This window comes from Peromyscus eremicus, chromosome 15, assembly GCF_949786415.1.
Source record: "Peromyscus eremicus chromosome 15, PerEre_H2_v1, whole genome shotgun sequence".
Lineage (NCBI taxonomy): Eukaryota > Metazoa > Chordata > Mammalia > Rodentia > Cricetidae > Peromyscus > Peromyscus eremicus.
Genome location: NC_081431.1, coordinates 85,824,348 through 85,843,803, shown reverse-complemented (window position 1 = coordinate 85,843,803; position 19,456 = coordinate 85,824,348). Strand labels below are relative to the sequence as shown.

The following is a 19,456-nucleotide window of genomic DNA, read 5'->3' as shown; positions in this document are numbered from 1 at the left end:
TACCAGACCACTCTCCAGTTGCTTAAAAAAGGAAACAACCTGTGGGATAAGGCCGAGGGTCCCCCTTCACTCCACTCCTCCCCTCTACAGAGGTTAACTATCTCTAACTTGTTACGCACTCCAGTGAAAGCTCCATTTTAACTACTTGCATATGTATGTACATTCAGAAACTCATATGGGGCTGCGGAGTGTTGACTATGCTACAAACATCCTTTAACTCCTGCCCAGCACACATATCACTACTTAGTTGAAACACTCAGGCAACTCTGCATCTGTGGCAGCCAGCACATGGGCAGGTTTCAGAGACGCGGAAGCAGCAGGCAGCAGCCACGATCTCCAGCTTCACTCCATCTTGTCAAATTCTGTGCAAACGCGTTGGCAATTTACATCTCGTCTATAACGTCTGCGCTCTCACTGCCACTGTGTGTGGCGTCAGACTTGAAAATGACTCACAGGCCTCAAGCATGTGCACTGTTGTCTGTCTGTCCTTTCCTCCAATTTCTCAATTACCTGTGAGGCTATACGCCTATCAGCTTGAGGGGTTCGCCATCCATGCATTCCTTAGATCTTTTACTCACATGTCTGTTAGGATGCCTTTTTCACTGATTTCTGTTCAAGGATCCTTCTATGTCTTCTTCCTGTCAAATCCTCGCTAGTATCTCATCTGTGGACTGTCTTCTAAAATTATCTGGGCTCTTTGGTCATATACTAAGTTCTTGCTTAGATTAGTCAAATGTATGCTCAGGACCTGCTTACTAAATAAAGAAAGCATTCTCTCCCCAGGTTTACATACCAAACTTTACATTTTACAAAGAGTCAAAGTTTTGTGCGTGACAAACGGTGGGGTCTGACTAATACATACGTCACACAGAAAGCCAGCTGTGCCAACCATGGAGTGAGCAGCCTCTTCCTTGCCCACTGTACTGTAATGCCACTAACACACCCCAGGCCCTGTCTGTAACTGGGCTCTCTACTCCGTTCTGACCCTGTGTCAGTGTAGGCAGACTTAGTCTAGTGAGTCTACGATTACCTTCTTCTTGACTTGAAGCTTCTGAGCTGTCTTCTTTTAAGTGTTCTAATATCTTAGAAGTCTTCAGAGAGGACTGTAAGTTATCTGCAGGAAATAATTCAATACTACTAACTCTAGGAAAATTATAATGGTGAGATAAAGAAAGTAAGTATAATGACTATCCCTCTGCCCCAAGAAGAGGAGAGAGAAGGGTCACTGGAGAAAAACCTTTCTTCAAGAGTGCACAGGTCTGTCTGAGTGGGGTCCTGGAGCAAGCTGCTCCCCGAGGCTCACTCGGCTGGAGCAAACCATCCACACCTGTCAGTCCCAGGATGCTCACTCACCAGAGGACCAAATGGAGAGTGGGCCTCTGCTATCTACTGTCTAAACTTTTTGAGACTTCCAGTTTGTTGTACACTTACTTTTTAAAACCCCATAACAACACTGTGGTGATACTGAACTGCTACAACACCCCAAATTTCTGTTTTGTTACAGAGCAATGACTGTGGGTCAGCCCTGACCCACGGGACACACTCTAACAGCAGTGGATCCCAGACAAGGAAGACTTAAGTCACTGAAGAGTGAAATACTGTTTGCTCAATATAGTTATCTATCAGCATATAGGACACTGTTCTCTGCCCCAGGGTAACAAAAGGTAGAGGTGTTTTTGTTTTTTTTTTTAAAGGTGTGCAAATGAATCCTGACAACACTGTGTTATTCTTTAGCAAAACAACTCACACATGTATAGACTGCTGACAAGTTTCCCCACAATCCAAGATGTGTACATTCAACAGTATTTTACATGTTCAATCTTCAGACAAAATCTGCCAGGCTCCTTAGCTTTGCTCATGAATTTAAAACCTTGCCAAGCCTCAAGAGACTTTGCCTTATGTATATGCATACTTCCCATGTGGGTAGCTTTCCTGGGCAGAGTGATAATCTGGGGTGGAAGCTTAACTTTGTTTCAACGCCTTTTTAGAATGAACCAGGTGCTACTGGTAAGAGACTATTTAAAAAAAAAAAAAAAAACTCACACTTTGACTTGGGGAGAAGTGTTGACTGTTAAGTCTACAGAGCTCTAGAATAACCATGACTTTAAAAAGCACTGTCACTATTCAGACATAAATTCAGCCATGGAGCCACACAGTTGTACATCTTATTTCAGTCAGCTAGTCACCGAACTATCCTTTTGATCCTCACTGCTAACGAGGTTCCAAACATTTAAGGCATACACATGCACACCACATGTGCTGCTCCAGCAGTCAGTGAAATCTTGAAAGTTAATACACTGTTTAATTGTTAGTCACACTTTTCATCTCTAAAACTGGCATGCATTTTCTTTTTCCTTTAGGTATAGGAAAATGACAACTAAAAACAAAAGGAAAGATTTAAAGAAAAAATGTTCCTCAAAATATTGGCTGTGCTTAAAGTGAGTAGAAAATATCTATGGGACATATCAGCATTATTGGCAAAATATCTGTTTAAAAGTCAGGCTGAGGAGAATTTGTAGAAAACTGAACACAAGACAGGATTGATGAACACTGCAACAGGAAAGCAAAACAACACATAGAAGCAAGACTGTGAAACTTCCTGAAGAGGTGATGTTTTGGTCTGTACTCAACAGCTGTGGTTAAGGGCAGTGCAGGGATAGCGATGGACAGATACCACAACAGTAAGCCACAGGCTCTAGAAAGAGCTGGGCTTTCAAGCAGCTACAGTCTAAGGGGTCCAAGGGAAGCTCAAAGACTTTCACTAACACCTGGGTTTCTTACCAATTTTAAAGTTTTTAATCACAGAATTAACAAATACAACTTATCCCCAGAATAGTCCTGGATAAGGTTGCATTTACGTGAACAGCAGTGGGTTTTTTTTTTTTTTTGGGGGGGGGGGTGTTCCAGACAGGGTTTCTCTGTGTAGCTTTGGAGCCTGTCCTGGATCTCGCTCTGTAGACCAGGCTGGCCTCAAACTCACAAAGATCCACCTGCCTCTGCCTCCTGAGTGCTGGGATTAAAGGCCTGCGCCACCACCATCCAGCAGTGTTTTTTAAGTAGTAGATCATGAACAAAACAGAACCTATCTAAAAACAACAGAAAGGTGGGGAAGAGGCAAGAAAGGACAGCATGCGCTGTCTGGCACGGGCTGGTCTTTAAATGTTGACTGTCTAGAGTTGCATGAGCTGGGTAAGGCTAAGGGACTCAACTGCCAGCACCGGACAGCACAGAGGAGGAAGGAACACTGCACACCAGTGCAGCCAGCAGCTCTGCAGCCAGAACTGAAGCTCTGCCAGGGAACTGAAGGGCCGACTGTCCTGGTGGTCAGTCTGGTGGTTCTACGGCCCCTGCTGCACCATCTTTAACGGTGCAGTGTAAAGTTCACTAAAGAGGCCAAACATTTCTTAACTGCATGTCTCTATTCCTCAACTTTTAACTAAAATTCTTCAAGTCTGAACAACAAGATGGCACAGTAAGACACAAAAACCAAGCAAACAAACCCCATAAAAAAACGAAACACAAAACACACAGAAACACTTCCCAGATCTCCACGGAGGAACAGAGGGCACTTACTGAGGCTGTGTTGAGACTCCGAGGATAGTGACCGGAAAAAGCTGCGTACTTTCTGACTCTGAAGAAAAGCCTGGGACGAAGTTGAAAATAGCTGCCTGTGTAAGGAGAAGAGTTACATGAACTACCATGACATATCTGTAGTCTCCTTCAGATTACAAAGCCAACTTAAGTGACGGCTGCATTCAAGCAGTGTGTGCGTGTGTTCGTGTATGAGGGTTTGGGGGGGGGGGGGGGTCAAGCACAAGTATGTGGGGTATGTGGGGGGGTTTTGGGGGGTAGTAAGCCAAACCTTCCCCCAAAGAAAGCATTATTTTCTGATGTATTTCCATAGGAGTGAGGAAACTTTAACAAAACCTATTTGTAAGAATCTACTAAAAAGATTTATTTTTTATGGGGAAGTTTCAACCTGACCCCACCACTCAGAAAAAGGCCTGCAAAGCCTCCCTCTTCCTCACGCACGCTACTGTTCATCATCTGGCTGTTCTATCAAGGGACCGCCTCACATTCTGAGGAGAGGCTGGGAAACTTGGGATGTCAGGAGTTCTGGAAGATAGGCAGCACAGTGTGACAGCTCACCACCACATCACAAGGCACGGTGAGTCTGCACCACCCCGTGACTCTAATTTGCCCTAGCAAACAAGGGTCCTGCAGGAGGGCCGGAACCGGACCTGCAGCCCTCAGTTAGGGAAGAATCGGCCACTGACTGTCCCAGCCCTCTTTTTACTTGCTTTTCCTAATTTTTTTTTTTAAAGATTTATTTATTTATTTATTATGTATACAGTGTTCTGCCTGCAGGCCAGAAGAGGGCACCAGATCTCATTACAGATGGTTGTGAGCCACCATGTGGGTGCTGGGAATTGAACCCAGGTCCTCTGGAAGAATAGCCAGTGCTCTTAACCGCTGAGCCATCTCTCCAGCCCCTCCTAATTCTTTTTTGAGACAGGGTTTCTCTGTGTAGTTTTGGTGCCTGTCCGAGATCTCAGTCTGTAGACCAGACTGGCCTTGAACTCACAGAAATCAGCCTGGCTCTGCTGGATTAAAGGCGTGTGCCACAGCTGCCCGGCTATTCTTGGTAATCCTTATTTTGAGACAGGGTCTCAATAACAGTCCAGAACTGCCCTGAACTCTTGTACCTCATGCTAGCCTGGATGACTGAAGGTCCATGCTGCTGGGCCAGGCTCCTCTTGCTTCTGTTTATTTAGATTCTGTTTTCAATGTCCTACTTGTAGAAGTTAATTAAAAAACAAAACACAACAACAAAAAACTATTCTAAGGACTTTTTTGGAGATAGGGTCTCGTGTTGAACTCCTGAGCTCAAGTAACCTTCCTGTCTTGGGGTCTCAGTGCTGAGGACTATAGGTGCATACCATCCACGTCCAGCTTTGATAACTAACTTGGAAGTACGAAATGGCGTAACATTCCAAATGTCCTTTTTCCTACATGGCTACAGAGCTATCCCTGACAGTTAACCAACAACCTGGAAATTATCTTCCAATCTTAAAAGAGATAAATGGGACACAAAACAGACTGATATACCTAGCATCTGAAATTTCATTTTAACCATCACAGCTAAATAACACAAAGACAAATTGTCACTGTTAATTCCTATTTCATTAAGAGCTAAGAAAGTCATAAAAATCTAAGCAGATATATAGATAAAAATTCATGATTCCACAAAACAAACAAACAAACAAAAAAACCTGCTAGCCTTATAGGAAGATAGAATGAAAGCAAACCTAAGCCATGAGACAATTACCCATTTATGAAACCAGCCAGTTCTTAAAAATGGGGCTCAAAGCTTGCCCAGCTATAGAAAGCCCTGCTCTGAGCAGGCACGGCTCTGAACATGACGATCTTACTATTTTAGAAAGTAAGCCAACTTCCAATCATCTCTCCTCAGCAACTAGCCATAAATCTGGGAATGTTTTAGGTACAAACACTGGGTTACAAGGCAGAAGGGACAGACTTTACAGCCACTCAAAATGGTGTAAAGATGGATGTGCTGGAGCTACGTGTAGTCTTGGTACTTGAAGAGCACCAGGAGGAGGAATGCTAGCGTCTGACGCCCTGCACTGGTCCACACAGTAAGTTTCAGGCCAGCCACGATTACTCTGTATGACTGTCACAAAGCAAAACAAGAACATTTTAAAGAACTAAATAATTTTAATTTGAGAGGTAACTTAACTGCAGATCTTAATTAGAGGGCAAAGAATAAATTAAAATGTCAACAAAAATTATCTGGGCAAGAGGGATCTTTTTCTTTCTCTTCTGAATTTCCTTATGGTCTTTATTGAGTACCTGGTAGATTTATCATAAACCACAAGACTATGCAAGGACAGAGTCATTGTACATTGAGCACTATGCATTAAGACATACTAAATTGAGATTATGAAGCTGCATCTCTCTCCACTGAGAAGAAGCAAAACAGTTGAGCTTCTGTTCACTACTAGTTAGTATAGATAGTCTAGCTAGGTTCCAAGCACATACTGAAGCCAATACAGACAGGGACCAGTGCACACCAACCTTGTGGTCCATTTAAGGGTCATATCTGTTACCATTCACACACTAGAGGCTGTCATCTGGCTGGTCCATGCTCAGTCCCAGGCAGGCCCTAGGCCCATGCCACTAGACACACCCTAGCCTACAGTTCAGCTGGATGCAGTTCTCTGAGTACTGTATCAGCTGCAGAGGCCCTCTGTGAACCATCAGCACCTCCTGGAGCTTGCTGGAATCAGAATGTTCTGCTCCCATCCCCCCCTCCCCAGTACTGGAGAATAAGGACCCACACTTTCACAAGGTCCCCCAGAAGTATACAAGCCCTCTGAAGTCTGAACACACAGGCACTCAAGAATTCAATTATCCACCTGCTAAACCTTTCCAGGGTGTCATCTGAGACTTCACAAATTAGCTGTAGAGCTTGTATGTCCTTATTCTTAAACTCAAGGCTGCAGCTTTCTTCACAGCTGTCCTGGTGGAAGGTGTACTCATGTGCCTCTAAGCCCTTGACCTGCCAATCAACCTCTCCTTCTCCATTTTACCCAGTCTACAGCCATTAAGTCACCTGCCAACTTTTAGATCCACCTTCCACATTCACGTTCAGTTTTGGAACCAGCCTCAGTTTCTCTCCCTCTCTAAGTCATGGATCAGTTGGTAATGACGTGGGTGTCTGCAAGGGTAATCACTCTGGGATCCATCTCATCCCAGTCATTTTCTCCCAGTCACACTTTGGATTTCATGATTCAATGGCAATAGGTCCCATTCCAGATTCTTGCCTATCTCTATTGGGGAGCAAGCACTCTTGCCTTCCCCCTCCTTGGCCATACCGATCCCAACAACACTCTGGGACACAGCTGCAATTAGGAAGGCAAACCAGAGGGGCCTCACTTAAGACTGACCCTGAGCCATGTGGTCATAATTTCACTTAGTCTTTAAATAACTAAGTTTCCAGTGAAACACCAACTGTTTCCTTGGCACCTTGGAGGGGTAAGCTGGTAACTGTCACGACCATGCTCTAACCCCCACCATGTAAGCAACTGCTCCACTCCAGGACGTATGTCTCAGACATCCCATGCCAATACCCAATGTGACTCTTTGTGCTTTATGACCTGGAACATTCCCATGATTCTCAGCACTGTATATTCTACATAACCGATTCACTTACTCCACTCTTCTAAGTTCAGCTCAGATTTGAATGCTCACTTTTCCAAAACTGAACTACTGTCCTAAAATCGCTTGCCTTGTGCTACTGTTCTACCTAGGAAAGCCTCCATTTAGGACAAATGCAACCATCCACTTTCTTTATACTTAGACTGGAATTGCTGAAAAGATGTCTTCTAATAAATACAACAGGGAAGCTGATGTCATTACAAACCTACTTACTTGACCTTCAGGTAATCCCCATTCCCCATAGCTTCTCAGTTTCCTTCACTCAGTTATTCTCTTAGCTTTTGTACATGGTGCATTTTTTGTTTTGTGTTAAAGACAAGGTCTTACTATGTAGCCCTGACTGGCCTCAAATTCTCTAAGTAGACAAAGCTCGCCTCGAATTCAGAGATCCATGTGTCCAAGTTCTGGGATTAAAGATGTGGGCCACCACATCCTGCCTACAGAACTGTAAGTCCCCTTTCCTCTCCAGCATTTGATCCTTCTGTCTCTCCACTCCTATGCAAACCTTGTATGCCAACAAAAGACACCATTCAAATTCCCATCACAAAACACATTAACTTGTTTATACCTACACCCGTGCATACTATTGCCCTGTTGACCCCTAACCCATGGGACATGGCTCTGGGAGTGAACACAGGGAGGGTTTAAACACACCAGCCACCATATTTAACCCTCATCTAGGCAACACATATACTTCCAATGGTGCAACAGCTTCACGAGAGTAAAGACCTGATCTTAACCAGCACTGGGTTCCAAGAAAGCAATGGCAGTGAACACGTGCTGGGGAAGGTCACTTCCTTTGACTCCCTGGACTACTCAGTCTCTCCCAAGCCTAGCTACTAGACAAGGACATCTTTAATAAAAGTTTATGGAAAAACAACAACAAAAACCTAAGAGGTTTAACTCACAATTCTTCAGGTTAAAAGAATCAAATTTATGCTGTTAGAGAAAGAAAGAACACAGTAACAAACAGGGCTGCTACCTTCAACTTTGAGCCCAGGCCTATCCGGAGGAAGGGTCTCTGACCTCCCTCCCTCAACGGCCTGTCCTAAGCACTTGTGGCCAGAGGCTGGTGGCTGTTACCTTAGGATGGGCTCCAGGTCAGGGTGTCGCCGCTCTTCCCTTTTTAAAGAACCCTGATTCAGGGCTCTTAAGATGGTCTTGTCAAAAGTCTCAGAAGACAATTCCTTTGGAAGCTACAAGAGAAAAACACAACATCCAATGCTGAGTATCTTCACTTAAATATATGAACAAACATAAATAAACTTTAAAAGAAATGCCTTCTCCTCATTAGCCATCCCAAAGCACTCTTTCCAAGGCATCAGGCTGAAGTGGTAGAGGTCTGCTCTACCGGAAGCAGACCTCATGGGGCTTACCCAGGTGCACAGCATGCCTTCAGTGTACAGCATGTGGATCTCACACTCAAGGCCCTCTCCCCCATTGGTGACATCCATAGAGCTGCCAGCTAACCAGGCATTCTGCACAGTACAGCCGGCACTTTAATCCCGGAGCTCTATTCTGAAAAGTGTTATCTCTGCCTCTATAGTTACCAGTTTTGTGCTTCCTGCTTCTCACATTTTAATCTCAGACAATGTTGGACAATTAAATGCTACATGCCAAATAAAGAACAAAGTTATGAAAGCTGGGTCAAATTGTTGCAATTTTACTGACATCAAAAACACTCATCAGAGCTCGTGGTGGTTCAGCAGGTAAGTATTTATTTGTTGCTCCAGTATAAAGACTTGAGTTCGATCCCTAGAACCCAGGTGAAGTGGATGGGGAGAAGTGACTCTTCCACGCTGTCCTCTGACCTCTCCATGTACCAGACACTGCACAACCCACACTCATAATTATAAAAAACCAAACAAAAAACATAGTGGGCGTGTCCAATAAGCAGCTGTGCTAGACTCTGTAAGAAAGTATCATTTGGCCAAGAAAAATATTTAAAGGAAACCAAACTCTTATCACATTATTTAATTTGTTTAACTAAAAATATTCCTAAAAACTGGGTTCTAAAACTAACTTTCTAAGTCTGTCAAGAACTCAGTTTGGGTTTTCGTGATTAACCTCTGAACTACTGTCACTTCCACTAGAATCAAGACTAACTGAAGTAAGAGCAGAGTGATAACCTAAGGAGCCAGAGACAAGAATCTACAGAACTTGGTTTACAAAGTAAACACTCTGCTAGGAAACACAGTGCTCAAACAGAGCCACAGAGAGGGCAAAGGTGGCGGTCCTGAGGTCGGGCACAGCGACTAGGGCACTGGGATGTTTGGACAATGTCTGCTAACCACTATGGGGAAATCACAAAACCAATGGCATCTACACCCTACTATGGAAATCATGTCCTCCAGCCACCAGCCTGAAGAAACAAATTCTGAATCGACACATTTTCCAAATAAAGAAACACTATTAATTTCAAAATTGACACTTTGACCTTAACATACTAATAAAGATTTTTGACAGTAGGTATTTATTACAAATTTGGAACATTAGTAAAAAATGTTCTTTAGTGTGTATAGTGTGTGTGCAAGTACATGTCTGAACATGTACGTATGCAAGTGTGTGTACACACAGGGATGCCACAAGTTGACACCAATGTCTTCCACTATTGATTGCTTCCCACCTCATCTTTTGAGACAGGGTCTCTCTCACTGAATCCAGAGTTCACCAACAAGCTAGACTGTGTGGCCAGTGATCTCAGAGTATTCACCTGTCCTTCAACACTCCAATACTAGGGCCACAGATATGGCTGACTACACTCAGCTTTTACATGGGTGTCCTTGCTTATGTGGCAAACACATCTACAAGAAAACTATCTCCCCAGTACACTGACAAAGAACATCAGCCTTGGCAGAGAAATCTATTTCAGCCGAGGACTCTATCATGCAAAGTGCCACGAGTTAACGACAAAGTTCACATTACTGGGCTGAGTAATGGACATGCAGTCATTAGTATGCAATCTAGTTTATTTTCATGTTGCTTTTGTCTTTTTTCCAGAGCCCACTCAGTTGGAAGGGAAGTTTATTTGCTAAAAATAAGGCGTTGTGTGTCTTTTATATTCTATTTTATATTGGATTTTTCTCTTTATATCTTAGTTTTTAACAGATCTAGTCCTGCGTTGGCCTCTGCACAATCTCAGAGTAAAGAAAGGTTTTGTATCTAGATACAAATTTATCTTTGAAAATGCCAAAGCCTAATGTGCAGCCATTTATCATTATTTGATTTTTCTTGTTAACAAAGTTAGCAAGAATAAATGGTTGATTCACATCAGGGAGTTGCAGCCTTCACCTCAAGGAGTCTCCTAAAAGGGTCAGTGGTACAAGTGGGAGAGAAGTGTCCTTATTTGCAACCATCTTAATGTCCCGTTTTGTGGCTTTGGATCTAACCTTGATGACAATTTTCTTGGTCAACACACATCTCTTGATTAGAAGCCTCAAGATCATCACTGACATCACGGGCAGGTTAACTGACAGTCTTTGCAAGTATGATCCGCTATCCCCTCCTGTGTATTAGCAGCTTTGCTGGAACTAGCTCATCATGACTTTGGCATCCAAGGATCTTCAACACAACAACCTAAGTTGATCAGTCTTATCTCCATATTAATGAAAGCCTGTATCTCTTCCCTTACTTCATTAAGTAGTACACCATAAGGCTGGCCCTCATTGAAGAAGTCCTTTACTCTGAAAAGGAGCCATTCAACTTAACTGTGCTATAAATGCCAAACTTGTCTTTCCTATTGATCCACCGCCTATACACTTTAATAGCCTACAACTGTAATGTCAAGACCCTGAACTGAAAGCCAGGTTGCCACCTTTCAACATTTGGAGGAGAGACCTCGGGCTGAGGGCAACACTGTCAGCTGGATCACAGGATTCTGATTTGGTTTCTAAGCCACACAGTAGGTTGGATCCAATGCAGCTTTGCCAATCCTATTCTTCAGCTCAGGGGTCTCTAAAGTAGACTGCAGGTGCCATGCAGTAGTTTTCTCCTTGTTAGACATGGCTGGGTCTGGTGTGATGAGTTGCCTCAATCTGGGAACTGCTGTTCAGCTGAGGAAAACACTACACGTGCAACCAGCAGTTGGTCCATTCTAATGCCAGGACAGTGAGTTTTGATACTCTTTAAGAAGGACTGCAGTTTGCCTACAACTGTTCCTGTACAGTCATTATAAAACCTCCCTCCAACGCACAGTACATCCCACTCACTCTAGTTAGCAAGCATCCAGACTCCTACTCTGTTCTCAGAAACTGTGGATAAGACAGTAAAGAAAGAAATAAAAACTGAGCTGCTGTGGTAATATGAAAAACAAAACTGGAAGGGGCCAGGACATGAGGGCAGAAGCTGCTGTTCCCCAAAGAGAGAACTCGGCAACCCCTAACACCAACCCCACATTTCTGGAAACTAGTGCAGCTCAACAATAAGCACACCCATTCACAGTACACTACACAGGTGCTCCGAAGGACAGGTTCTGCTCTGGATTTCTACAAACAATGCTGAAGCCGGGAGCAGGCAACTTGAAGAATATCTGACAATATGTGACTATATGAATGGCAATTCATTTCTATAAAGACAGTGAAGATTATCCCGGGTAAGAGTGGTGTTCATACATTTAAGAAAAGCGCTTTAAGAAATGCTGGCTAAGCAGAGGGATTAATTATCACAACCCTGAAGAATGAATTAGGCATTTGGGGGTTTTGTTGTTGTTAAGCACTTAGCTTTTAGAAAAACTATGTGACAGAAGAAATGTAATCTGTCAAAACACACCACTGCTGAAGCTTGGGGAGACACAGAAGAAAGGAGATTGCCAGAAGCCAGGCCACAGCCTGGCAGAGGGATCTGTGCTGCTCACTGAACTCTTGTAGGAAGAGAGAGAAAGAGGTGTCACCCTCACACACAAGCTGGCATCAAGTAACCTGGCCTTGATAGGTGGCAGTGTCTTTACCCCGGCTCTGTATCCCGTGGAGCTCACTCTCCAGCACTGGAGCTGTGCCACTGAAGAAGAAAACAGAAGACAGAAGGAAACAAGAGCATCCTGTTGCCAAATCCAACCGGTGGCTGCTCATAATTGCTTATTTAACTTACATTAAACCCTGGTAAATGTATCCTATCAAGACACAAGAGAGCTAGCGATAAGCAGAAGAGGTTCACAGATGTATGCAAAGGAAAGCGGGCCAGCCCAAGTCCTCTGCTTAGTCATCAGAAGTCCCAGCGGCCACTCTCCCTGCTGCCGGCTCTCAGCACCTGGTGGCAGGGCCACGGCCATTCACTTCCCTGACACCTTTCTGACTGTTCCCCTAAGTCTGGCAGGAAGAGGCCAGTGGTCAGAATGCCCACCCTTCTATCACAGGCTTCTTTCCCACCAAACTGTGTAGGACTGATAAGCTGGAGGAGGGACACAGGTCCCGGTGACTAGAAATGAATGAAGCTCACTCCATCTTTACATGCCATCAGTAACTTGAATGGGTCAGGGAGTTCTCAGCCATTAACTGAGAGAACCCAGAAACCTACGTAAAACTAAGTACTACTGGTCAAAACAAACAAACAAACAAACATATAAACAAACAAAAACAAGAAACAAACACACACCAATAAAATGACTTCTAAGGGCATTCTGCTATACTCATAGATGAGTGCCTTATACAGTCAGCATCAGAGAAGCTTCCTCCTTCAGCAGATGGGAACTAATACCCACAACCAGACATTATGCACAGAGATCTTGGAATACACAGTTCTAAATGGAATTTCTCCATCTAATCCCTCTTCCCTGAGTTCGGGGAACCTCACAGAAGAGGAGAGAGAAAAATATTTAAGAGCCAGAGGGGACAGAGGACACAAGAGAGCCAGGCTCATATGAACTCAGAGATGAAGCAGCACACACAGGCCAACACGGGTCTGCACTAGGTCTTCTGCATATATGTTACAGCTTTCAGTTTAGTGTTTCTATGGGATTCCCAGGTGTGTGAACAATGGGTCTCTGATTCTTGTGCCTTCTCTTGGGACACTCTCCTTCTGTTGCTTTGCCTTATCCAACTTCAATGGAATGGCTTTTATTTTATTTTGTTATGTATGGTTGTTGTCTCTTAGAAGCCTGTTCTATTCTAATGAGAGACAGAAAAGGCGTGGATCTGGATGAAAGGGGAGGTGGGAAGGAACTGTAGCAAATGGAGGGAAGGGAAACTAATCAGGTTATATCGTATGAGGGGAAAAAAATCTGTTTGTTTTGTGTGTTTGTTTCTTTGTTTTTTGAGACAAGGTTTCTCCGTTTAGTTTTGATGCCTGTCCTGGATCTCGCTCTGTAGACCAGTCTGGCCTCGAACTCACAGAGATCCACCTGGCTCTGCCTCTGAAGCGCTGGGATTAAAGGAGTGCGCCACTGCTGCCCAGCCCCCAAAAAATCTATTTTTAATAGCAGGGGAGGAAAAAAAAAAAGAGAGAAAATTCAGTTTAAAATAAGCCACAGGAAAAAGAAACTATTCAATTGACTTAATCTAGACAGACTAACAAATCCAGCAAACTAACATTTTGACAGTGTATCAGAGAGTCAGTCATCAGCATTCTGCTCAAAGCCCTCAGACTGGTGAAAAATCAGTCCCTTGCAGAGTTAAGAACCAAGTCACACACATGATCTGAACAGAAGACACACAGAGTGACAAGCACACAGTGTGAAACCCAGCAAAATCCTCAAGTGTCAGGTGCTATCAGTTCAGTAATGACACTCTCACACAAAACTTGGTAACTGAGTTAGGGCTATTTCCTGCTTCCGGATTTTTCAGTTTTATTTCCCTGTTAACAAACTGTAAAGTATTTGCTTACTGAGCAATAGTAATTTATTGATCACACAGACCTAGTTCCCCTTTTACTGTTTCATTTTTCAATTAAATCTAATTAGAAGACTTTATTCAATGGAACAGGTAAGGATGTGCACAAAACACATCTGCAGGAGACAATTCCATCATCATCTCTTGTTCTGGATGGGGTGGGAGAAGGACAGACTCCAAGGAAGAAAAGGAACAAGATTTAAGAAAAGCCCACAGATGGAGAGCTTCACACAGTTGTTAGGTACCGCAGGAAATAAGCCTCGTAAGTCTCACTGCAGACAACTGTCTCACTGCAGACAACTGTCGCAGGGAAGAGTCCGTACCTTAAGAAGAAACATCTCTGCAGGGAGCTAGGAACGGGGACCCATTTCCTAAAGTGAATCCCTTTGCCATTTATGCTGGCAATGTAAGGTGAGAGATACACAATGTAACATTTTCTACAACTCACATTCTTTCAGTTTGGAGTCAACCTATGTGTGTTTTCATTTCTTGCTGATTCCTTTGACACTGAAATTTTAGGAATCTTTATATCATATACAAATCTTAACAACAAAATCTATAATTTTACCTTCAGTAGAAATTCCTGTAGCTCTTGGTAGGTTTTTGTTACTGTTGTGACTGAAAGGTCAGACCAATTTACCTGATTTAAGAAAACACACATATTGTATGGTTATTGCTTAGGCAGGAACTGGCTAGGGAAAAAGCCATGTGTAAAATAAAAGAAAGGCCTTACTTAAAATTTTAAGATTAGCAATTAGAAATATAAAGTTCATCCAGCATTATCATAGCTTCTATAAATGTACACTGACGTTCTACTGAAAAAGTTTTCCAATAATTTCTTTTAAATTGCACTTTTAAAAAAGCAGTGTTAAAACGTAACTGTATTTTAGTAATTTTCAGGAACGTTTTGCTTTTCCAGTTAAGTACAAAAATGACACAATGACAGGGTAAAGCCAAAAGATAAATCCTGTCCCTGATGCTCACTAATGCACACTTCCAGGAGAAACGGTCAAGGCAGACTGTCCCTTTGGTACCATTTTACAGTTGAGGGAGACTTATCTCTGAAAAGATATCACTTTGGCTCCAGATGTTTTAAATCCTAGCAAGACGCGTTGTCAAGTCTGATTACCTCCATTTTCAGATGGAGAAAATGAGCTAAATGTGACCTGAATGAACACAGGATCTAAGACTGGGCTCGGCTGTGCTGGCTCCTGGACACTAAGAATTCTGTGGGCTTTAATTTCTACTGTACAACTGTTTGACTTAAGCAACTACCTAAGATATGCTAATATCTAAGTCTTATCATTAATCATATCACAGTTAGATAATTCGTACAAAATTCCACCTAGCAACCCTGTTTATTGGCTGGTACATTTCTTAAATGATGATCACCTACATGGGTATGTAGATACCAGGGTAGGCATGACAACTGAGTCTAGTTCAGTCTCATGTCAGAGTCACATAAAGCCCAGCAAACATGCAAGAGTTTCTACCAGTCACCATTACTTCAAAGACTGGGACTTGGGCCTGAAACAAGAGTAGCTGGGTGTTAAGAAGGCTCTCTAAAGAGGGAGCATTTGAGCCAGATGTTAGCTGTGCTTTGGTCCAGGGTAAGGAGAAAAGTCTTACAGAAAAGCTGTGCACTCCAACAACTAAAGGAGAAGCCAGCATGCAGAGTTTCAAGAGCAAAGAGCCAAATATGCCAAAAGTGAGACAAATGGAAATTGGAAATGGAAACCATAAAGTCAAGGATTTTTCTCCTTCAAAGTAGAAGTTAAAGTTTTAAAATCCATTCAACAAATGTACTGAGCAAGGCAGACACTGTAGGATGGCAGGAGATGAGGATGAGTGCTTCCAGAAGATGATCTACTCAAGGATGAGTGGGAGCTGTAGTGGTAGCAGTCTGCAGAGGAAAGAGAAAACATTCTACCAGAGGACGAGAAGAGTCTTCAGGAAAGAGGGACAGCCAGAACGTGGTAAGCAGTGCCTGTGGGAAGACCTGAGTGAAACTGCAGAGAACCCTGGCTTCACTCCATGGAGCTGCAGAGTACGTGAGAGCCGATCTCAGAAGGCTCCACAGTGAAGCTGCAGCCCAGAGGAAGCAGGTGGAAAGTCTTACCCTGGCAGGAACAGAATCTGACCAGACCGGGGTTCACAGCCAACAAGATGACAAAGCCACAAAGCAGGGATGAGAAACTCCACGAGGAACAGGGAAGCGGGGCAGTGATACCAGGGCAGAGAAGGGCAGTGGTCTGCAAATACTTGTGAAAATATTTGCTTTTACTTTTTAAAGATACACCTTACACCTTTAATAGTCCTCCCCAAGTCTAAGGTTCTTATTTCTAAAAACCACCATATCTGTCTGTCTACCTGCCTGCCTATCTTTTGTCTTTGAAGTCACAAACTGGCTAGCAGTTAGTTCTTCTAACTTATCGGGGCAAACGGTGCATCTTTTGGGGGCGAGCATAGCTTACTTTGAAAGTGTACTCCCAATATTTGTCAGCCCTCTTTCTCTGGACTCCTTTCAACATTATCTTCTCAATGTGTACAGCTGAAAGAAAAAACACACACATTCTGACTGTGTTAGAGATCACACACATGTTCAGTTACGTAAAGTAATCCTGTAACTTGACAAATGCTAGTAATTAAGCTACTTACTTAAGCTTCACAACTGGCCTTAACTCACAAAACAAACAGATACACACCAATACGCCACATATCCATGAGTGGACGTTTTCTATGTATGTTAAGACACTGAATGCCCAAGAGTGTCAAACAGTCAACAACAAAAACAAACAAAATACCCAAAGACATTTCACTGAAGATTTTTCTCTAAAGGTAATAATGAAAATCCTTATTCAGATTATCACAATACAGTACTTTGGGATCAACTAAATATGTATGGCTTATTCAATTATTTATATATAATAGGAATAAGTTAGAAAATATCTAATTTCTTGTTTTTTATTTGTGTAAGTGTTTTGCCTGCATATATGTGTGTGTGTCCCACAAGCATGCCTGGTGCCCACAGAGGCCAGAGGGGATTTTGTAGATCCCAGAACTGGTAAAATGCACTACAAACTGAGCACTGTAAGGAATAAGGAAGAGTTACTACAGAGATGGAACAGTGGACACAGGTGACAGTGAACATGAAAACAGTCTATTCACAAACTCAGTAACCATACAACCCCCCAGCCACTCACTTTATAGCTCCTTCAGTAAACTGTCATCATAGAAAATAAAACAAATGGAGGTGTGACCTAAAAAGGCCACTCGACAGTACAACACGAGGACTTGAAGACAACAGACAGACCAGGGAAACAATGCTTACTTGATGCTGAGGCTGCAGCATCAGAAGCTGACAAGAATGAACTTGATAATGGTGGCAGAGAAGAGGCTGGGAAAGGAATGCACTGGGGGTGGGGTGGGGACGGGGTCACTGACGGATTCAGGGGAAGGATGACAAAGGGACAGGGTGGTTCACTGTGCTTTAGAAGAAGTGTGAGACTGAGACTGTTACACACCACGGAAGGGGAGCAAGCAGAGAGCATGAGGCACAACACAAACGCAGCAGGGAATGCATTCAGAATGAGCAGTGAGAGAAGTAACAGCACTTTGTCCAACTTTCAAAACCTACGATTTGAGGGCCTGCTTCAGGCCAGCCTATCCTTTGTGCTTCAGAAATATTGAGCGTGAAGGGAGGGAAAAAATTCTCAAATACCAGATGGTAACTCTCAGACCTGTGTAATGTTACAATGAGCGGAGAGGTGTGGAAAGGTCTGTGTTTCCAAACACTGCCGTATGAAATCACATAAAAGATGAAGAAAATAAAACCTTCCTGAACTGATCTGTGTTGAGAAACAGAGCAGCCGGGGCTGTGGATGGAGCTGCCCTGGCAGAGTTCCTGTCTAGAAAGTACTAAGTCCTGGGTTTGTTTGATCCCAGAACAGCACAGGTGAAGGCATGTGGACTGTGGACAAGGCCAGCTTGGATCATTTAGTTTGCTGTTTCAAAAAAAAAAAAAAAAAAAAAAAAAAAGAAACAAGACAAGAACAGAGGCGTGTGTGATTCCATTTCTGCAAACTGTTGGGTTCTTGGCTTTTTGTCTGTCTGTCTGTGTGTCTGTGTAGGGCAGAGGTCAATGTGGGCTGTCTTCGTTAATCATTGTCCACCTCATTTTGAAATGTTATTTTACTGAACCTGGAGCTCACTGGTTCAGCTAAGTGTCTCAATGGTCAGCTAGCTCCAGGGAGACTCTGTCTTCATCTCCCAGCACGAGAATCATAGGCTGTGCCTTGCTTTTTGCATGGGTGCTAGGGATCAGATTTCCAAGTCCTCATGCTTGCAAAACACTTGATCAACTGAGCCATCTACGTTCCGAGCCCTTAGTGTTCACTGTTTAGTGGAGGGGGGCAAGATGCTGCTCCTCGTTGGCGATGTGGCTTTAGCTTCATCTTGGATTTCAAGTTATACCTGCTGTCACCTCTCTTAACACTCCTCAACTAAAACCAGAGCACGTATTACATATCATGCTTTTAACAGAAATGAAGGAACATACACATTTTCACCTTAAAATTAACTGCTATCATTTTAAATAGTCTTCATTTTTCTCAATTGTTTTATGAGAACAAAAATATTATAAAATCAAGTTCTACATCAGGTCACTCTATGTTCCGTGAGCTGAATTGAAGTAGTTTATGGTTGAAGCTTAGTTGGGGGAGTACTATGATTGTCTTAAACAGAGGTGGTCATTTGATAAACATTCCTTCATAACTAAACAGACGTAGTTCTACCCAGGAACACCGCACATCAAAAAGACTGTAACTAAAAGGAAGCATACTGACACAGATTCAGAGTTGTGACTGAGTATGTCTTAAGCATCCTTGGCTCATCTACAACCTACGTACATGGCAGCCCACATTTTGTTTCAAATTTTCTCTTAGTATGGGCTTATGGACTCCCCAAATGCAAAGAAAAAGAGCACTCAAGCTCATTTCTTTTTAGATGAAAATGTGCTGTCATTCCCATATTAATGTGGGATATGAAAATGTGCCATTCCTCTTTAAAACTGCATGGAAAATGGATTTGTGAACAAGTTCTTCATCCTCTTACTATGAACTCTGTTAATTTTCTTTCTTTCGTTCTTTCTTTTTTTTTTAGTAAACACTGACCACGTTCCGTAGATGAAACACTTTACTAAGTACTTAAGGAGTAGGATAAAGTCTTTGCCCTCCAGAAACACACAGAGGTTTCAGAGAGAGCCAAAAAGACAACTGTCTGTGACACAGGCCAGCACATGGGAGAGCACATTCCAAGGCTGCAGAGAAAGGAGATTCCACAACACTGAAGGTAGAACACTGGGAGCACTGCTTTTGGGCAAAAGTCCAGGGCCAATA

General features: G+C 43.0%; 1 protein-coding gene across 3 annotated transcripts in view; it reads right to left on the bottom strand.

The window, feature by feature from the left end:
- Positions 1-19,456, bottom strand: part of Zcchc2 (zinc finger CCHC-type containing 2) — a 48,305-nt gene that overhangs the window by 16,988 nt on the left and 11,861 nt on the right. For all 3 annotated transcript variants that reach the window (XR_009383347.1, XM_059281151.1, XM_059281152.1), the window contains exons 3-7: positions 16,535-16,611; positions 14,629-14,700; positions 8,323-8,435; positions 3,574-3,668; positions 1,031-1,114 (exon numbers count right to left, since the gene is read on the bottom strand). Coding sequence is in view for 2 of the 3 variants with exons in the window: in XM_059281151.1 (XP_059137134.1) it covers positions 1,031-1,114; positions 3,574-3,668; positions 8,323-8,435; positions 14,629-14,700; positions 16,535-16,611 (441 nt within the window). In the remaining variant the exon portion in view is untranslated. The remainder of the gene's footprint in view (positions 1-1,030; positions 1,115-3,573; positions 3,669-8,322; positions 8,436-14,628; positions 14,701-16,534; positions 16,612-19,456) is intronic.